Source organism: Arachis stenosperma, chromosome 6 (genome assembly GCF_014773155.1).
Source record: "Arachis stenosperma cultivar V10309 chromosome 6, arast.V10309.gnm1.PFL2, whole genome shotgun sequence".
Lineage (NCBI taxonomy): Eukaryota > Viridiplantae > Streptophyta > Magnoliopsida > Fabales > Fabaceae > Arachis > Arachis stenosperma.
Genome location: NC_080382.1, coordinates 113,681,759 through 113,698,758, shown reverse-complemented (window position 1 = coordinate 113,698,758; position 17,000 = coordinate 113,681,759). Strand labels below are relative to the sequence as shown.

Sequence of the window (17,000 nt, the reverse complement as noted above, 5' to 3'; positions counted from 1 at the left end):
TTAACCTCAACAGTACCCTTGGATTTGGAATATTTAAACTGTATAAATTCTTTTTTAAAGATTTTAAAGAAATATTTTTAAAAGTGAAGTCTGTTGAGGAGAATTTTCCCTTTTACCTGGAGGAAAACCTTGGTGAGAAGTTCCCTTTGTACTGGTGTTGCCAGCTGCAACATATTTTGGGTCCGGAAGAAATAAATCAGAGGAATAAATGTATTATTGACTTCTTAGCTGAAACAATTGATCGAAAAAACTTGTTGTCTATGTTTGAATTGCTTCCTTGGGAAGAAGATAAAGGTCTTGTGTTGGAGTATCTCGGTGAGTTTGCTATAGTGGTTATTTGTGTTTATCTTGATTTGTTTTGCTGATATGGTTGTTTTTTAATTTAGGTGGCAAATATCTTGGAGTGTTAGTAGCGACCTTGAGATCTCGGCTGAAGACAAAAAAATCTGGAAAAGGAGGGTTCATCGTCAAACCCTGTTAAAGGAGACGGTGAAGGTGAGGTTAACCAACCTAAACCTGGTAGAAGGAAAGTTATCTCCAAAAAGAGAAAGACGGATGTTGTGGATCTTGATGTTTCTGATGATTTGACTTAAAAAGGGGGATTCCCTTAGAAGAGCTTAATGCATTTGTTGATAATCAACACAAACTGCATGAATTTTCTGAAAATGGAGAAAGCTCGTCTGTATGGGATAAGAAGTTTCCTTATATGGTCGTCGCCGATGAAATGCTTCAATCATCGGCCGATGTTAGTTTAGTTGATGAGGTCGGTGATGTTGCTGTGGATCAGTTTTTACAGTTTTGACTTCATGTCCTTATGATCTTTGGTAAATGTTTATATTTTGCTTTTAATATTTTCTATACACCTTTGCAGGTTCTAGGGCTTCGATTGGCTAGTATTGGCTGTACTAGGGAATTGAAGCACACGAAAGTGTTTGAAAAAGTTGAAGAAATAACTAGTTTGAAACAGGGCGTGTCTGTGAAGGAAGATCTATTGATAGAAGTGAGAAAAAATTTGGCAAGAGAAGGAGGAAGAGTTGAGGTTAATCCAAGGTAAGTATGAGAATGAGGTTGAATCTGCAAAGAAAAAAGAAACCGAAGTTTCTAATTTGTAGAACTAAATTATTGAAGTGACAGTGAAATGAAGGAGGCTGAGAAAAATAATCAAGTAGAGATCTTAGATGTAGTTTCAGAGGGTTTTGAGAGAGTAGTGATTCAGGCCAAGTTTTTAGCTCCTGATCAAGATTTCTCAAAAATGGATCCGGGCAAGATTGTTAGTGATGGAGGTTTAGTTGATGATGAAGGGGTTGCCAAGGACGAGGATGAAAATGCTACCAAGTAGTTTGTGACTGGATTTTGTTTAATGTTAGTTTTTCAGAACATTGGTACTGTGCATGTTGTGTTGGTTTTACTGATAATTTATTTTCGTATCATGATAGCTAGATACTTCAAAGTATGCCTTTTGGTTTTTGAGATTATTCTGATCTTAAGTTTGATTTTGGTGATCAAATAGTTGTAGATTGATGAAAAATGTTTTGCATTTCCATATACTTTGCTTGATACCATTTTTGTTTAATTGCTCGGTGTGTTTGATAGTTGTTTTGCCGATTACTGTAGAGGCATTTTACACCAATCTGTAAGTTGATTAATAGAATATTTAGTTTGACGTTTGAACTGATAGATGTATACAGATAATAAATCAGAAATAGCTCTTTGATAAACCTTTATTACAAAGGTGCAGGTAGGCGAGCCTCGTTAAAACCTCTCCAAGCAAAACCCTTTTCGGGGAAAAAGAGTACTCGCTTGGCTCTGAATTTTAACTGTAATATAGCTTTAAGGAGGAGATATTCCATGTACTTGGTAAAGTATTACCATCAAGTGATTGTAAATGATAGGCCCCATTGCCAACTACCTCTATAATTTGGAACGGGTCCTCCCAGTTTGCCGCTAATTTTCCATGGGCTGAGGGCCTTCTGGCTTGTTCGGTTTTCCTCAGTACCAGGTCGTTGACTTGAAATGTTCTTGGTTAAAGTCTTTTATTGTACCGTCGAGCTATATATTACTGCATAGCTCGGTGATTGATTTCTACTATTGATCGGATTTCTTCGATGGTATCAAGCTCGTTTTGCCGGAAAATGTCCTCTGTAATGTGATCAGTATATTGTGCTCAGAGAGAGGACTTTGATATCTCCATGAGTATCATTGCTTTCAAGCCATATACTAAATGAAACGATGTTTCTTTCGTTGTTAAATGCACATTGGTATTGTATCCCCATATTACTTCTGGGACTAATTCGGCCCATAGCCCCTTAGCGTTGTCGAGCTTCTTTCGTAAGGCATGTAAAATGACTTTGTTTGCATATTCTACTAATCCGTTTGTTTGTGGATGTTCTACTGAAAAAAAAATGTTATTTGATTTTCAAATTCTGCAAAAAAGAGGTAAACTTTTTATTGGCAAATTGGCGACAATTATCGGTGATAATGTGCTGAGGTATGCCGAAGCGACAGATAATATTTTTCCAAATAAAGAAAATCATTTTCTGCGATGTTATTTTTGCTAAGGGTTGAGCTTCTATCCATTTTGAAAAATAATCAATTGCAACTATCAGAAACTTTACCTGTCCAGGTGCTAAAGGGAACGGGCCAAGTATATCGAGCCCCCATTGGTTGAATGGCCAACTTACTTCCGAGCTGTGGAGAACTTCGGCTGGTAAGTGTGTGATCGGACCGTGCTTTTGGCAATTTACACACTTTTGACTTTTTTGATGTAATCTCGCAACTAGCAAGGAATCACAGTATACCTTGAGTTTAGAGATGTTTAAGTCGGCTGCTAGTTTTAGGTCGGCAATTAGTGTTTCATATTCAGTTTGGTTGTTGCTTGCTTTGAATGAAAGGTGCAAAGATTGTTCTAAGACAAAACCGTTGCCGTCTTCAAGTAGAACTCCGATGTCGTACCCTTGATGATTGGAGTCCTTGTCCACATAAAGGGTTTATTCTATTGAGTGGTCCTCCGAACTCGGAGCAGTAAACTCGGCTATAAAGTCTGCAAAGTGCTGGGATTTGATTGGCCCTCTGCTCTAGTATCTGATGTCAAATTCAGAGAGTTCGACCGACCATTTTATAAGTCGTCCAGTCAGCTCTGGTTTGTGTAACACCTGTCACAAAGGTTGATCAGTTCTGATGTTAATGGTATGACTCTAAAAATATGGCTGAAGATGCCAAGCTAAGAAGATCAAGGTTAGAGCTAATTTCTCAATTTTTGGGTAGCGAAGCTCGGCGTTCTGCAGAGACTTACTGATAAAGTAAATTGGTTGCTGCATTTTTTGTTTCTTTGTAACATGGATAGAACTTATTGCCCAGTCAGTAATAGATAAATATAAGTAAAGCTCTTCCTCTTGAAGGGGTTTTTGTAAAATAAGAGGTTTTGAAAGGATGGTTTTTATACTTGAAAAATCTTTTTCGCATTCTTCGGTCCAAGTAAAATTGTTTTTCTTTTTTAATGTTTGAAAAAAGTAGAAAGATTTGGATGCTAAACATGGTAAAAATATAGATAAAGCAGCAAGTCTCCCTATTATACAGTGGACTTCTTTGATTGTATGTGGACTTGTCATGTCTAACATGGCTTGACATTTCTCATGATTAGCTTCTATTCCTCGATTTGTAAGCAAGAATTCGAGGAATTTGCCTCCCTACGCTCCAAAAGCGCACTTTTCTGGGTTTAGCCTCATGTTATATCGCCGTATTTGGTTGAAGATTTTCAAAAGGTCATTGAGATGATCATCACCGGGCTTTATTTTTGTGACCATGTCATCAACATAGACTTCCAGGTTTCTGTCGATCTGGTTTGCAAATACTTTATCCATGAGCTGTTGACATGTGGCATCTGCATTCTTAAGTCCAAAAGGCATTAGTTTATAACAGTAATTTCTAAATTCAGTAATGAATGCAGTTTTGTTTTGGTCAAAAGGGTGCATCAAAATCTAGTTATAACCATAATAGGCATCCATGAAACTCAGGGTTTTATAACCTGAAGCGTTATCTACTAAACAATCAATAGAGGGTAATGGATAAGCATCTTTTGGGCATGCTTTGTTGAGATCTGTGAAATCAACACACATGCGCCATTTACCATTTTGTTTTTTTTTACCATGACCACATTTGCAGCCTTGATGAACCCGACACTTGTTAGTTTTTTAGTCTCCTCCAAGGATGCCTATTTCTTTTCGACACCGAGATTGCATTTCTTCTGAGTTATAGGTTGGACAGACGGATCTAGCGCCAACCTGTGGCAAATGAACGAAGGATCAATCCTGGCCATGTCAGCGGGTGTCCATCCAAATAGATCGGCATGTTGTTGCAGAAATTGCTGGAATGAAGTTTTTTTTTCTGAGCTGAGGGTTGTACCTACATAATTAAATTTATCTAGGTTATTATTGAAATATATTTTTTCTAAGCCTTCTGTTGGTGTAGGCCGTTCAAAGAACTCGGCTCTTGGGTCCAGGTCGGCAAGTGCTGGGAGCTCGTTAGAGCTACTGACGCTGTTCACTTGTGCTCCTATAGTTCGGCTTGGTAGCTTGAGACTGATATTGTAACATTGACAAGTTTCATGATGGTTGCTGTGAATGTAAGCGATAAGGTCATCCTGCACAGAAAACTTCACACAGAGATGAATTGTAGATACTATAGCACCAAACTTATTTAAAAATGGTCGGCCAAGTATTAGAGTATAAGGGCTGAAACAATCAACCACTAAATATTGAACATCAGAAGTTTTAGATAAGGGACGCTCACCCAGTGTGTTTTAATATCAAATTATTTTCAATATCAAACCATTTTTCTAATCCTTTTCAACGAGTTCAAAACTAAATCATTCCTCAATAAGACATACGAATTAGATTTCCAATAAACCATTTTCACAACAACAACTCAACTCAAGAAAATTAACAAAATTCAAAATTCAAACTACCAGTCTCATCAATCATAATAATTCAACCGCAATGATCAAAATACATTCAAACATTCGATAATCATTTTATCACAAACCAGAGATCAATCCAACCATCACCAACTCAACCAAATCAATCAATTAATTGGACTATACAACCTTTTCAATAATTTAATAAATCAATCGGATAAATATTCACATCCATCCAAAATAGTTTAGTTCAATCCATAAGACTCATGTAATCATAAAAATATATTTTTATATTAATATCGACTTGTAATAATTTTTTAAAGTAAAATGAGTTTAAGAAAATGCCCCTACCTCGATCACGACTTAACTACGTGATAAACTCTCTTTTTCTCTCGGCTTGTAACAGTGGTAGCCACAACCACAGCTCTATATCGCTCCCGCAACAACAATCGCAACTCCAAACACGACGTGCAACAATCGAAACTCGACCTATAACTAAGCAGGAACGACTGAACCGAATAGTAGTGACACAAGCGGCGGTTCAGCGGCCACATCGTCACTCCCAGCAGCTATACACAACGAGCAACAACCACGCCAGTAGAGCTCCAACGGCGGCGGAAGCCCCTTCTACTTCTTTCCTGTTTTTATTCTTCCTTTCTCTGGCGTCACCCTCATTTGCTCTCCCCCTGGTGACGGCGACAGCCTCCATCAATAGCAGCAACGGCGACCGGCGCGACAGCGGCAACGATGCGCAATGACGGTGTGGGACAGCTCCTTCTCTTCGCGTTTGGCTCTTTGCTTGGCCCCTCTCCCTCGTGCGCGGTGCTCTCCCTCTCGACGTCTCCTTTCTCTCGTGCATCTCCAGCGACGGTGGCGGTAGTAGGACGCGGCGCGGCGGTGACGGTTGGGCGCGGTCTTCCCCTCATTTTCTCTTCTTCCTGCTTCCCCTCCGCTCTCTCGGATCTCTGTCTTTTCTGTTTCTTTTTTTCTTCCTTATTCTCGTGTGTGTGTAAAGCACAGGTGAGGGTGAGTGTGTGAGGTGAGAGTGGATTAGGATTTTGTGTGTGTTACTTAGGTTAAGGTTTTTGGTAATATAGATATTTTTAATAAAATTAGGGATAATAGAGTAATTATAAACTAATTTTAATCTAACACTAATATCTATAAAAATATTATTTAATTATCAATTTACACATTATTTTTAAGTAAATACTCTAATTCAATAGTTAAAAATAATCAGATTACTTTTCTTTAAAATCATAAAATAAATTTCAAAATTTAATTATTTAAATTAAAGCATATAATTTTTTCATTATTTTTCAATTGTTAAATCTTTAAATTATAAATAAAAAAATACTTAATTAATATAAAAAATTTTAAAAATAAAATCTTGAATAAATATAATAAATAGCAAATAACTCATTATTTAATTTTAAAAAATCTGAGGTCTTATAATATGTAACTATTATATTAAAAGTATATCCTATTATATTAAAATTATATCAATATATACTTGGTTCCTACTAAGATATAAAAATAATGAAAATAAAGGACAACTTAATTAACAAGAACACAATATCATAAAATAAAAAGAAGTATGTCATTATCTCAGAATGAAGTTGATATTTACTAAATCTTTAACGAACAAATTTTACGTTCTCCCATTTTTGTAAATAACAAAAAACCTTTCAATTGTTTTAGAAGGAAAAAAATTGAAGATAAATGGAAGGACAATAAAAATAAAGGACATACATAAAAAAAAGCATGGCATTTAATTAAGAATAAAGTTGATATTTATCAAATTTTTAATGAAAAAAACTTAATAACTTAGCTCTCTCGTTTTTGTAAATGACAAAATATTTTATTTTTTTTAAAAAAATTAAACATAGATGAAAGGACAAGAGAAATAAAGAGAAACATATATAAAAAATAGAGATAAATGAAAATTTTTTGTAAGAATGAAAAAGAGAGAGGGAGAGAGAGGGAGAGAGAGTATTTCAAAAGGAGGTGGGAGATACACAATAACACAGGCTTCATTTGGATGAGGAGAAATTTCTTTTATTTTTATCTGATTGGAGAAGAAAAATACTCGCACAAGAAGAATTAAATATAAAATATAAGTAGTCTTAATTAATTTAAAATCAATCATGTTTTTAAATTTATTTTTTATTATAATTAATTTGTTAATATTTATAAAAAGAAGTATCTAAGAACTTTAAATAAAATTGATGTTTATCAAGTGTTCATGAAAGCAAATTTTTTGCTCTCTCAATTTTGTAAATATCAGAAAATTTTTCAATTGTTTGAGAAGAAAAAGGTTGAAGATAAATAAAAGGACAACAGAAATAAAGAAGGATATACATAAAAAAATATGACATTCAACTAAGAATGAAGTTGATATTTGTATAATAACTTAGCTCTCTCATATTTGTAAATGATAAAAATCTTTTAATATTTTAAAAAGAAAAAGATTTGAACATAGCAGATATAAGGACAAGAAATATAAAGAGAGACATACATAAAAAACAGAGATAGATGAAAAGAAATTTACAAAAATGTGTGTGTGTGGGTGTGGGAGAGAAAAACAGTATTTTAAAAAGAGATGAGAAATATATAATAACATAAACTTAATTTGGACGAGGAGAAATTTCTTTTAATTTTATTTGATTGAAAAAAAATACTTATACAAAAAAGATTAAATATAAAATATAATTAATCTTAATTAATTTAAAATCTATAATATTTGTAACTTTATTTTTTATTATAATTAATTTGTTAGTTTTTATAATTTAAAAAAATAAAAATAGATAAAATTTACACTAAAGTTATGTTTAATATATATTGTATGAAGAAGTTGAATCGGAGTACATGACCCACTCTAATTTTCTAAAGTTGTGTTTGTTTGAATTTCATAAAAAAGAAACATAAATACTAAGACATTAGACATAAAAATTAGTACTTTTATATTTTATTTAATAATAAAATTTACATAAAACATAACAAATTATTAAAAGTTTTTTTTTTAATTTTTATCATTGTTTTGTCTTTATCATCTTTAATTTACATTACTACATCATCATAACAGAATTTTTCTCTCTCTTTTTGATCATTATTTTTTATCACAAAATTCTTTACTAAAACAAAAATCTAAATATAAAAAAATGCAACACCACCGATAAAAAAATAATATAAATAGCCATTGATCCAAAATTACAAAATAAAAAGAAAGATATTTTTTTTCGTTAAAAAAATGACAACAACTAAAGGCATGAGAACTGTTCTTGTTTCTGTTGAAAAGATCTTTTTATCGCCATTGTAAATTTGTTCCTCTTATCCTTTCATAAATCTACTATGTTTTTGTTAGGAACATGCATGTTATTGAAAGATTGAAAGAAGAAACTCCTTGTGGCGGTGACAAAGAGAAGAGGAGTATGTTTACAAAATTTTTGTATTATATACTAAAATTTTTGTATTGTATACTAAATTTATATATTGTGCATATTTTATTGGTTAAATGTCAATTTTTTTTATTTGTAGTGCTTCAAAAATTTTTATACTAAAAATTAAAATTTGTATTGTACACACAAAATTTTATGTTGTGCATCAAAATTTATGTAATGTACATATTTTATTAGTTGAGTATTAATATTCTGAAAATATGGTTATTTAAAAATTTTTGTATTGTGTATCAAAATTTCTGTATTCTAATTTTTTGAATATATATAAGAAAAGAAGATGATAACGAAGGAGGATAAGAAGGAAAAAGGAGAAAAAAAAATTAAATAAGAGAGGAAGAAGAAAAAAACTGCAAGAGAAGAAGATGACGGTGATGATAATGAAAGAGGAAGAGTAAGAGCGCGTAATAAGTTAGTTGAAGACTTATTTTAAAAAATGTTTAAATGCCTAGTTTTATTGTTAAAAAAATAGAAATAAAATTTTCTTAATATTTAAAAGTTATTTTAAAAAACCTATTAAAATATGAAATAATTTTTTGATTTAAAAAAATATTTTATAAAAGAAAAGAAAATAAGTGTATTTTTGTTTTTTTGAGACAAATATGTTTGTTCTTTAGGGTTTAGGATTTTTATTTTCTAACGACAGTCCTAATTGAAAAATAGCTCATAGGGAAAACAAAGAACTACAAAATTTTGGGTAAAGTAATAAATAAATTTTAAAAAATTTACACTTAAAATAGATTAGTTTAAAAAAAAATACTAATGAAATTCTCTATGATAGGATACATGGACAAATTATGTTGAAATTAAAATATTTTATATTGATCATAGAGACTAATATAGAGGTAATATAATATGTCTACGCCTGTTATCATGAAGAACTTCGTAAATATTTTTTTTTAGACTAATTTATATGAAGTGTAAATCTTCAAAAGACTAATTTGTCACTTTCTCCAAAATTTTAACGTTGCAAACTGTTCCTCAGCCCGACTAAGAGTCACAAACAAAATCATTGAAATGCCTAACGGATGTCCAAAAAACATGCCTAACGGATCTGCCATTTGCAACAAATTATTTTTTGGTCTTGCCATGTCCAACAAAATTAAGCATGCGTATGCGTTGAAATCATTACAAGCTCCAAGATCAGTCAATCATCTCCTACGTTTTCTGAAATCACAAATTTCCGGCGGCCAAATTCCCGGAGCCGAAGGCCCTAGAACTATACCTTGAAGCAAAAACTTCAATTCCAAATTGTGTAGTTGAAAACCTTTCTTTTTTTTTTTTTTTGGGTCAGGTTGAGTTGAAAATCTTCAAGTTGCAATTGGAAAATGGAACCCAGACTTTTTGGAGGCGCTTCGAACAAATGTGGGCCTTAAGCCCAATAAAATATTGAAATTAATACTGGGCTGTGTCGAGGACCATAAAGCGAATCCGAACTTCGGACTTATAATTCGGGGAGGACGGTAGATCCACTTCCCCATCCGGGTCTGCTTCGTGAACTACGAGGAACGAAAAGCGGAAGCGAACGAAAACGCACGATTTCTCCGAGGAAGGAAGTATGTTATACCTGTAACACAGTTGTGTGAAGAAAAAATTAGGCGTTTCTCTTTCTCTCTCTGTGTGTGCTTATGGCTTCAGTAACACTGCAAACGACGTCGTCGAGATTGGTCCCTTTACCGAACGCTTCGGTGGTGAAGGTTTCGATTCCTACGAAGAGAACGCTGATCAATTTTCGGTCCAATGGTTCCATTTCAAGCTTGACGAATAACATAACAACTCACGCCGTTTCCCGCAATGGCTCCATTTCTAGCTGCGCCTCCAACATGGTTAGTCACCAGTCAATTGGGCTCTTGTTCGATTCTTTGCGTTTATTTTGGATCATATGTATTTTCTATTACGAGAATTGTAATGAAAATTATGCTATTGAAGTGTTGGATTTGCTAGCGAAAATATAGCCATTCGTAGCGAAACTGTAATAGAAATTAGGGGAATACCAAACAACAAGTATTCAACCAGAATTGAGAATTTTATTGTGAGAATGATCCCTCTGGACTTTACTTAATTACTATAGGATCGGGCTGGAAATTCTATGAGCTATTGCAACGATTAAATAAGAGTTTCTTGATTGTTGTAATATGTCTGTTTATGTATTTGTTTATTAAGGGTGTATTTAGTATTTATGTAGAACGAATTTTGCTGAATTCCTTGTCATTGTTATAGTCTTTGGGTAGTGATTAAGAAGGCTGGTAGAGAAGCTTAGGTTAGATGGAGATTGATCTAATGGGACAAGATTTGTTCTTCTTGTTATTATGGAAACCTTTTTTTTTTCTTTTGGTTTTTGCTTATTTTTAATATTCGATAAGTCATTCGATCAACTATACCTATTGGAAAAGTCTCGTAGGATTGCCATTTACGAATAATAAATTAGAGAAACAAAAGAGAAAAAGGGTGGATGGGGTCACTTCAATGACTTATGATCAGAAAAACGACAGTTCTGTTTCTGAAATCCAATCACAGTTTGCCTAAACCATGTTTGAGCTATTAGAACCTGAGAACTACATGGTAGTAAATAAATCTTGATTGCAAAATTTCATTTTTCTGTACCTGCTATTTTTTTACACATCAGTAGTAAAGCCTAGGAAGGGAGAATACCTTGTTAAAGCTACATAACTTTTCTGATGAAGTATTACAATGTGGGATTATGTTCCTTTCTCGGATTCTCATTCACATTTGAGAATGTGTTCCAGAGTACCTGCATACAGAAGTTTGGTTTGCACTTAATGTACCTCATAGATAACTATTTCCTATTGTTTCAGTCTGTGTCAAGTTTGAAGGCAGATGAGAACAGACGCAAGAGTAATCTTGAATCTCTCTTTTGCTATGATAAGGCCATCCCAGAAGAAATAATTGAGAAGCCTGTTGGACTATCTTTGACTGAGAAAGATATCGGTAACAATCCCCGATGCACTGATTGCGAAGCTAAAGGTGCTGTGCTTTGCATCACTTGTGCTGGTTCTGGCCTATACGTTGACTCCATATTGGAAAGCCAGGGCATAATTGTCAAAGTTCGTTGCTTAGGTATGTTCTGGTGCAAACATAGATATCTCATGTGCTGCCAAATTTCTTTTCCCTACTCCTCGTGTTCAACTGTTGCTGCATCTTGTAGTTTTCTTATTAAGATAGATAAAAGCATTTTCTTGATGGATCTACTTGATCTTAAGGATGGCCAATTTCGGTTTATAGTTGAAACTTCTACACTTTGTTGCTTGTTTAGATGAACCATTTGGGGTTGACGAGTTGTGACTTGGGCATCTAAGAGGTTTGAACGAATCCATATTTAAAAGGTTTTAAAACCTTTTGATAGATAGAGAGAGGTTATGACATTAATTAAAATAAGCTTCATATATGAGTTGATGAACTTGATGCGACATTCTACTTCTTTCTATATTGAAACACTTGCGTGCTTATTAATTATTAATATCGAATTGTCTGTTGAGAATCTTTGTTGCAAACCCTTTTTCACTTTGATAACTTTCACCATATAGGTTGTGGAGGAACAGGTAATATGATGTGTACGGAATGCGGGGGACGGGGTCATCTGGGACCAAAATGATGTGAGGTTGATACCTTGTATTTCATTGTAGCACCGTATACATATTTGCTTGGTGTAGCTTGTGAGTCATCATTATTCTTTTTCACAAGTCAATTATTTGTTGTGACTGGGAACTAAGGCATCTACTTAAATTCTTTTCATGATTTGCTTCCCGACAACGATCTAAAGGCTCTGGCTATAATATTTATTCTCAGCTATGAGGACTAAAGCTTTCATTTGTTGCACAGATGATTATATCATATATAGAAAGTTATATCGTTGATTTATTTCTGAGAAGAATATCCTATGAACTAATGATCAATATGTAGAATAAGTTTATGGTGTACTTCATCAAAGTTATTTACTAAAAATTAGTATGACTGGTGTCAATTTTTTATTACTTCAATACTGACATGCATGTGTCTGTTTATTCTATGGAATATATTCACACAAAATCATGAACCACATTAGAAATATCTGTCACAAATCACAATTGATGACTGCATCAGAAATCTTTATGTACAATACCAAAAAAGAAATTGTTCTTACAACTGTGTGGTCAGTATCATTTTATCTTGGAGATATTGCAGCTATGTTGGTTTACTCTCCTTCAGTATATATGTTCAGCTGAAAAAAATTGTTAGTTCAGAATGGTTGCAGAGCCTGAGATCTTTGAATCTGCTCCAAGCGTGCTGGAATTGTTGAGTCGAATTGATCGTTCACTGGATTCTCTCCGTAGGCAACATAGTATGCCGCAACACATGCCTGTAGCCACCCCATTGCCAATCGACACTGCATCAAGACATCGGTACCATAGTCAGTATCCATGAAAAGAGTTAGTCTGAAAGTAGTGAGTGTAAAATGTAACCTAGTTCGTAGTCCTTACCATGAAATAGCCAATCAAGAAAGCATAAATGGATACTTCCAGGGCATAGCTCTGATGCATCACAAGGATCCAAATTCCACTCACCATAGAACAAAATGCACCTACAGCTACTCCGCTAAGGAAACATAATGCTCCGGTTAGATCCGAGTCTATGAGTGGCAACATTCTAGCTCCAGTGAAGATTTCCCAAGTATCTTGAGATGCGTCCACAAACTCTTTGTTATAGACTCCAATATGTACAAAACTCCATCGGCTCCCAAACTTCGGAAGAACGTTTACCATCCCCATACAATAACTAACACAGCAAAACATGATCTCATTTTCTCCTCCAAGTAGACTCATGGAGCGTCCAAAACTGCGGAGGATAGTGAAGACCGGGATAAGGATTGAGCCAATGGCGATACATCCAACAGAACGATTGATACTGTCACGAAGCGCCGCACAAGTATCCATGGGGTTTCCAAGTATCTGCAGATATGTGACCCTTGAAATGGTGAGTTGTATTACATTCTTGAGAAACTGCATGGTCCATCCCAGGCTCAGCATAATCACCAAGATGAAAATGAAAGCTAATTTGAATTTGTCTTGAAGGGCTGTAGCTCCACCGATCCCGGATACAAGAAAACAGCAATAAAGGGTTCCAATTACAATTGTCGCGAGTACCGACACTCCGGTTTTAGCAGGTGGAAAAGCTGTTGAAACTGACAAGATATTCGTCGCGTATTCGAATCTGGGTCTGACCCAACAACCATAGAGGGATTGAGCTAATGCAGAACAGAAAGAAACTAATCCCACTATAAGACTAGTTGCAGTGCCCATGTACACAAACATCCCAGCCATTAAACATGTTAGCAACGGACCTAGCCAAAATGCTGCCTTGAGTGCGTTTCTTGGGTAGCTGAAAGTGATCCATTGCCACAGGAAACCGATTACTCCGCCACATGCCGTCGAAGCTAGAACCGGAGGGTACCACTTCAAAGGGTGGAAATGTTGGCCGCCAGATTCCGAGGTCAGGCCATAAACAGTGATGAAGATCACTGTGGCTGCTGTTAGGAGCAAATGCAAGTAGAAAAGGATCTGAAAGATGATACTCAATGACATTTTTGTTGTGTTTCCAAATCTTGTGCCTGCGCAAGAAGCCATAAAAAAGTTTGACTTGATTTTCTTAACAAGAAAGCTCTACAAATATAACAAATGCAGTTGATGCAGAGCGATATATAATTATATATTACAGAATCTTGTTGCAAAAGTAACACTTAACGAATAAGAAATTAAGAAAAAGGATTTCAAACAAAAACAAAAGGAAAAAGAGAAAAAATGATCAAAGGAAGAGATAGAGATAAGAGATGCAAAACCTTTTATGGAGGAAGCTTGTGTTGTTGTTGACCTTCTTCTACTTCGATGATCTCTGTGGTGTATTCGAGGTGATACACGATAGCCAATTACAATGAAAATGGCGATGCTTCTTAGAGTTTATTCTATCTTGAAGTGCACTCAGAAATCCCAATCTCCCATGATGAGTTTCTTTGATTTTCTTTCACTTTCTTTGTCCACACGAATGAGAAAAAACAAATGGATGAAAACTCTAATTTCTGAGACTCAAGTAAGATTAAAATAATGGCTCAACTCTCGTGGGTTTAATCAATGCACGTTTTCCCACTTTATATACAAGCTGCTTCTCTAAATTCTTTTTTATTCTTTTTATTGTTATTTACTTATTTTCCAACTGTAGTCTAAGCTAGAGTGAAGTTATTAACTGTAACTACTAACTAGAATTGATGGCAAATAGGGTTTGTTGCGATGACATGGCACGGGGTGGGAGATGGTGACGTTATGAAGAGGGAGAGGTTGTTAGTTTAGTGTCCACTTGTCAATGTTAGCTTCTTTCCCGGGAAAAAGAACGGTTGCTTCTTTAGAATCTAACAGAAAATTTAGAAAACCGCATTTTTTGAAGGTGGATACCCCAATAAAAATTTCATAATGGACTTTATATAAAGATATTTTATTTTGACTATTGGATGATAAATTTTAGAGCTTAATTTTCATATGTTATAAAAGTGTTATTTTTATTTAAAGTGTGACAAAATAAATAAGTCACACTTTTTAAACTAAGATCATCATGAAAAGATGATTTTGACATTTTTATTGGAGTAGTTGTCTTTTTTAAAAGTGGTGCTTGCTTTTATTTTGTTCAACCGGTCAACTGCTATAGCTTAGTTTCATAAAAATATCTGTCTAATGGCTAATATATATCAAGAAATTATTTTATATATTGCTTTCAGTTTGGTGATGTATAGTTGCATGGGCCAGACGTTGGACCCATTGGTGGTGACGAAGGCTTCTTGAACATGGCAAAATGCTGACAGCTCTTTCTCGGCGATGGCGAGATGCTGATAGCTCTTTCTCAGCCATGGCAAGATGCTGGGGTGGCGACACGCATCCAAGGCCTGGCTTCAACGCTGCTCTCTTGCAGCTTTGTCTATCGTAGACAGCGAAAAAGAGAGAGGGTGGCACGCGTCCTCTATGCATAGAATGTAGCTGTCCACCACCTGGTCACCCTCTATAAAATTCCTTTTTTTTCCTTTCGTGGTCTCCAAAATTACGGAAGATAGAATAGTGATAAAACACTGAAGACAGAGTAGTGGTAGTGGTTTATAGTAGTAGTAGTAGAATGAGATCAAAATTAGAGTTACTATAAATGAAAACCGAAGAAAAGAGTGAGTATGTATAATTTATTTAAAAAAAATGGTACGAGATTTAACCCTTTTAGAAGAACATATTGTTGTAAATCTAAATCATCCTCAATATGTAAGTTATTATTTTGTCAATTTATTTATATGAATATATTTATTTTATTGTTAGTGTTGTTTTTTTTAAGTTGTTAATATTCTTATCATTTTAAGTGTTAATGTTAAGACAATTTAATTAGTAATATTAATATTAAGATAATGTATGAATATTAATACTAGAATGTAAAACACAAAAAAATATATATTAGTTATGTAAAAATAATTTTTTTAGTATGTGTTTTGAGGGTTACCTGAAACGGTGATTTGGACCTGAACATGAGGTCTAGACTCCTTCTGAGGCAGTGTCCGACTTGTGTTGGGTACCGCTGTTCGGGTTCCTCGTGAAGGGGTGGGGGATGGTACTTGCAAGAGACTCTGATGTTTAAGTTAGCAAGGATTTTAAGCAGACTTTTAGTAAATTGGGACTTGAATATACCTAAGGGGTGTTAGTGTTGATGCGTGTGCATCTTTAGTGTTTTTCTCTTAGAATTCCATTCATTAAACTAAGAGTTATTACAAGATAAGCATTGGTTTCATGATTAATTGAGCAATACTTTGAGTTAGTATGCATTCATTGATTACAGGAGAATTTAGAAGAGAATTGATGAAGATTGAAGAAGAAGAAAGCCAGGAATCACAAAGAACAGAAATGGAGAAGGAAACAGAAACTTCTCTGTACTGAACAGAGAACTTCACGTGCAACGTGGGAAAAGCAGTATGCCACGCCAATTAAAGACACACTCCCAGGGAAACTAAGGCCCTTCACGTGGGATATGAGAGCATTGGTGAACAACGCCAAAAAGGGAGCCGTGCGTACGCACGCACCATGCATACGCACACACCATGCGTATGCACAAGTGGTGAAATTTGCACCTTCATGCGTATGTATGACCCATACGTACGCATGACCCCATTCCAACATGGTGTGTAGAAGACTAGGCATGGGACGTGAAGGCTTTCACGTAAGACATGACCATCGTGCGTACTGCGTACGCATGACCCGTACATATGCACAACAAGAAGAATTTGAGCAATCATGCGTATGCACGACTGCATTTTTGCGTGGGATGTGAAATTTTTTACTTGCCATGAACCAAACAGAGACTACAATTAGAGAAATTCAAGACCACGTTGTACGTGGGCTTCTTCACGTGGCACGTGGAGCAAACAAAGAGCAAAATGGATGAAGGTTGGGCTTCAGGTTGCATGCTGAGATCTCATGTTGCACGCTGAGATCTCACGTGAAACATGGGATCTTGAGCATCTTTCAGGATTTCAATTCAAGCCACTAAATCTCCGAATTCTTCATCATTCACTTGGTCACTTCAAGGCTCAACTCAAGTCCACTAATCATAGCATTGATTGA

General features: G+C 34.9%; 2 protein-coding genes across 2 annotated transcripts; one reads left to right on the top strand and one right to left on the bottom strand.

Annotated features, from left to right (window-relative positions):
• The first annotated feature begins 9,837 nt into the window (after positions 1 to 9,837).
• LOC130936807 (protein PHOTOSYSTEM I ASSEMBLY 2, chloroplastic) lies at positions 9,838 to 12,246 on the top strand. The gene is made up of 3 exons (XM_057866961.1): positions 9,838 to 10,193; positions 11,184 to 11,445; positions 11,913 to 12,246. The coding sequence occupies exons 1-3, from the start codon at positions 9,996 to 9,998 to the stop codon at positions 11,978 to 11,980; spliced, it is 528 nt and encodes a 175-aa protein (XP_057722944.1). The 5' UTR covers positions 9,838 to 9,995; the 3' UTR covers positions 11,981 to 12,246.
• A 250-nt stretch (positions 12,247 to 12,496) lies between these two features.
• On the bottom strand, positions 12,497 to 13,989 carry LOC130936808 (protein PNS1-like). The gene is made up of 2 exons (XM_057866963.1): positions 12,846 to 13,989; positions 12,497 to 12,751 (listed from the first exon to the last, which is right to left on the bottom strand). The coding sequence occupies exons 1-2, from the start codon at positions 13,986 to 13,988 to the stop codon at positions 12,605 to 12,607; spliced, it is 1,290 nt and encodes a 429-aa protein (XP_057722946.1). The 5' UTR covers position 13,989; the 3' UTR covers positions 12,497 to 12,604.
• Between the last annotated feature and the right edge of the window lie 3,011 nt (positions 13,990 to 17,000).

Coding starts and splice junctions, on each gene's coding strand:
- LOC130936807 (XM_057866961.1), top strand. CDS start 9,996: ATGGCTTCAGTAACACTGCAAACGACGTCGTCGAGATTGGTCCCTTTA. Junction 10,194..11,183: donor CTAGCTGCGCCTCCAACATG/GTTAGTCACCAG, acceptor CTATTGTTTCAG/TCTGTGTCAAGTTTGAAGGC. Junction 11,446..11,912: donor TGTCAAAGTTCGTTGCTTAG/GTATGTTCTGGT, acceptor TTCACCATATAG/GTTGTGGAGGAACAGGTAAT.
- LOC130936808 (XM_057866963.1), bottom strand. CDS start 13,988: ATGGCTTCTTGCGCAGGCACAAGATTTGGAAACACAACAAAAATGTCA. Junction 12,752..12,845: donor TCTTGATTGGCTATTTCATG/GTAAGGACTACG, acceptor GTCTTGATGCAG/TGTCGATTGGCAATGGGGTG.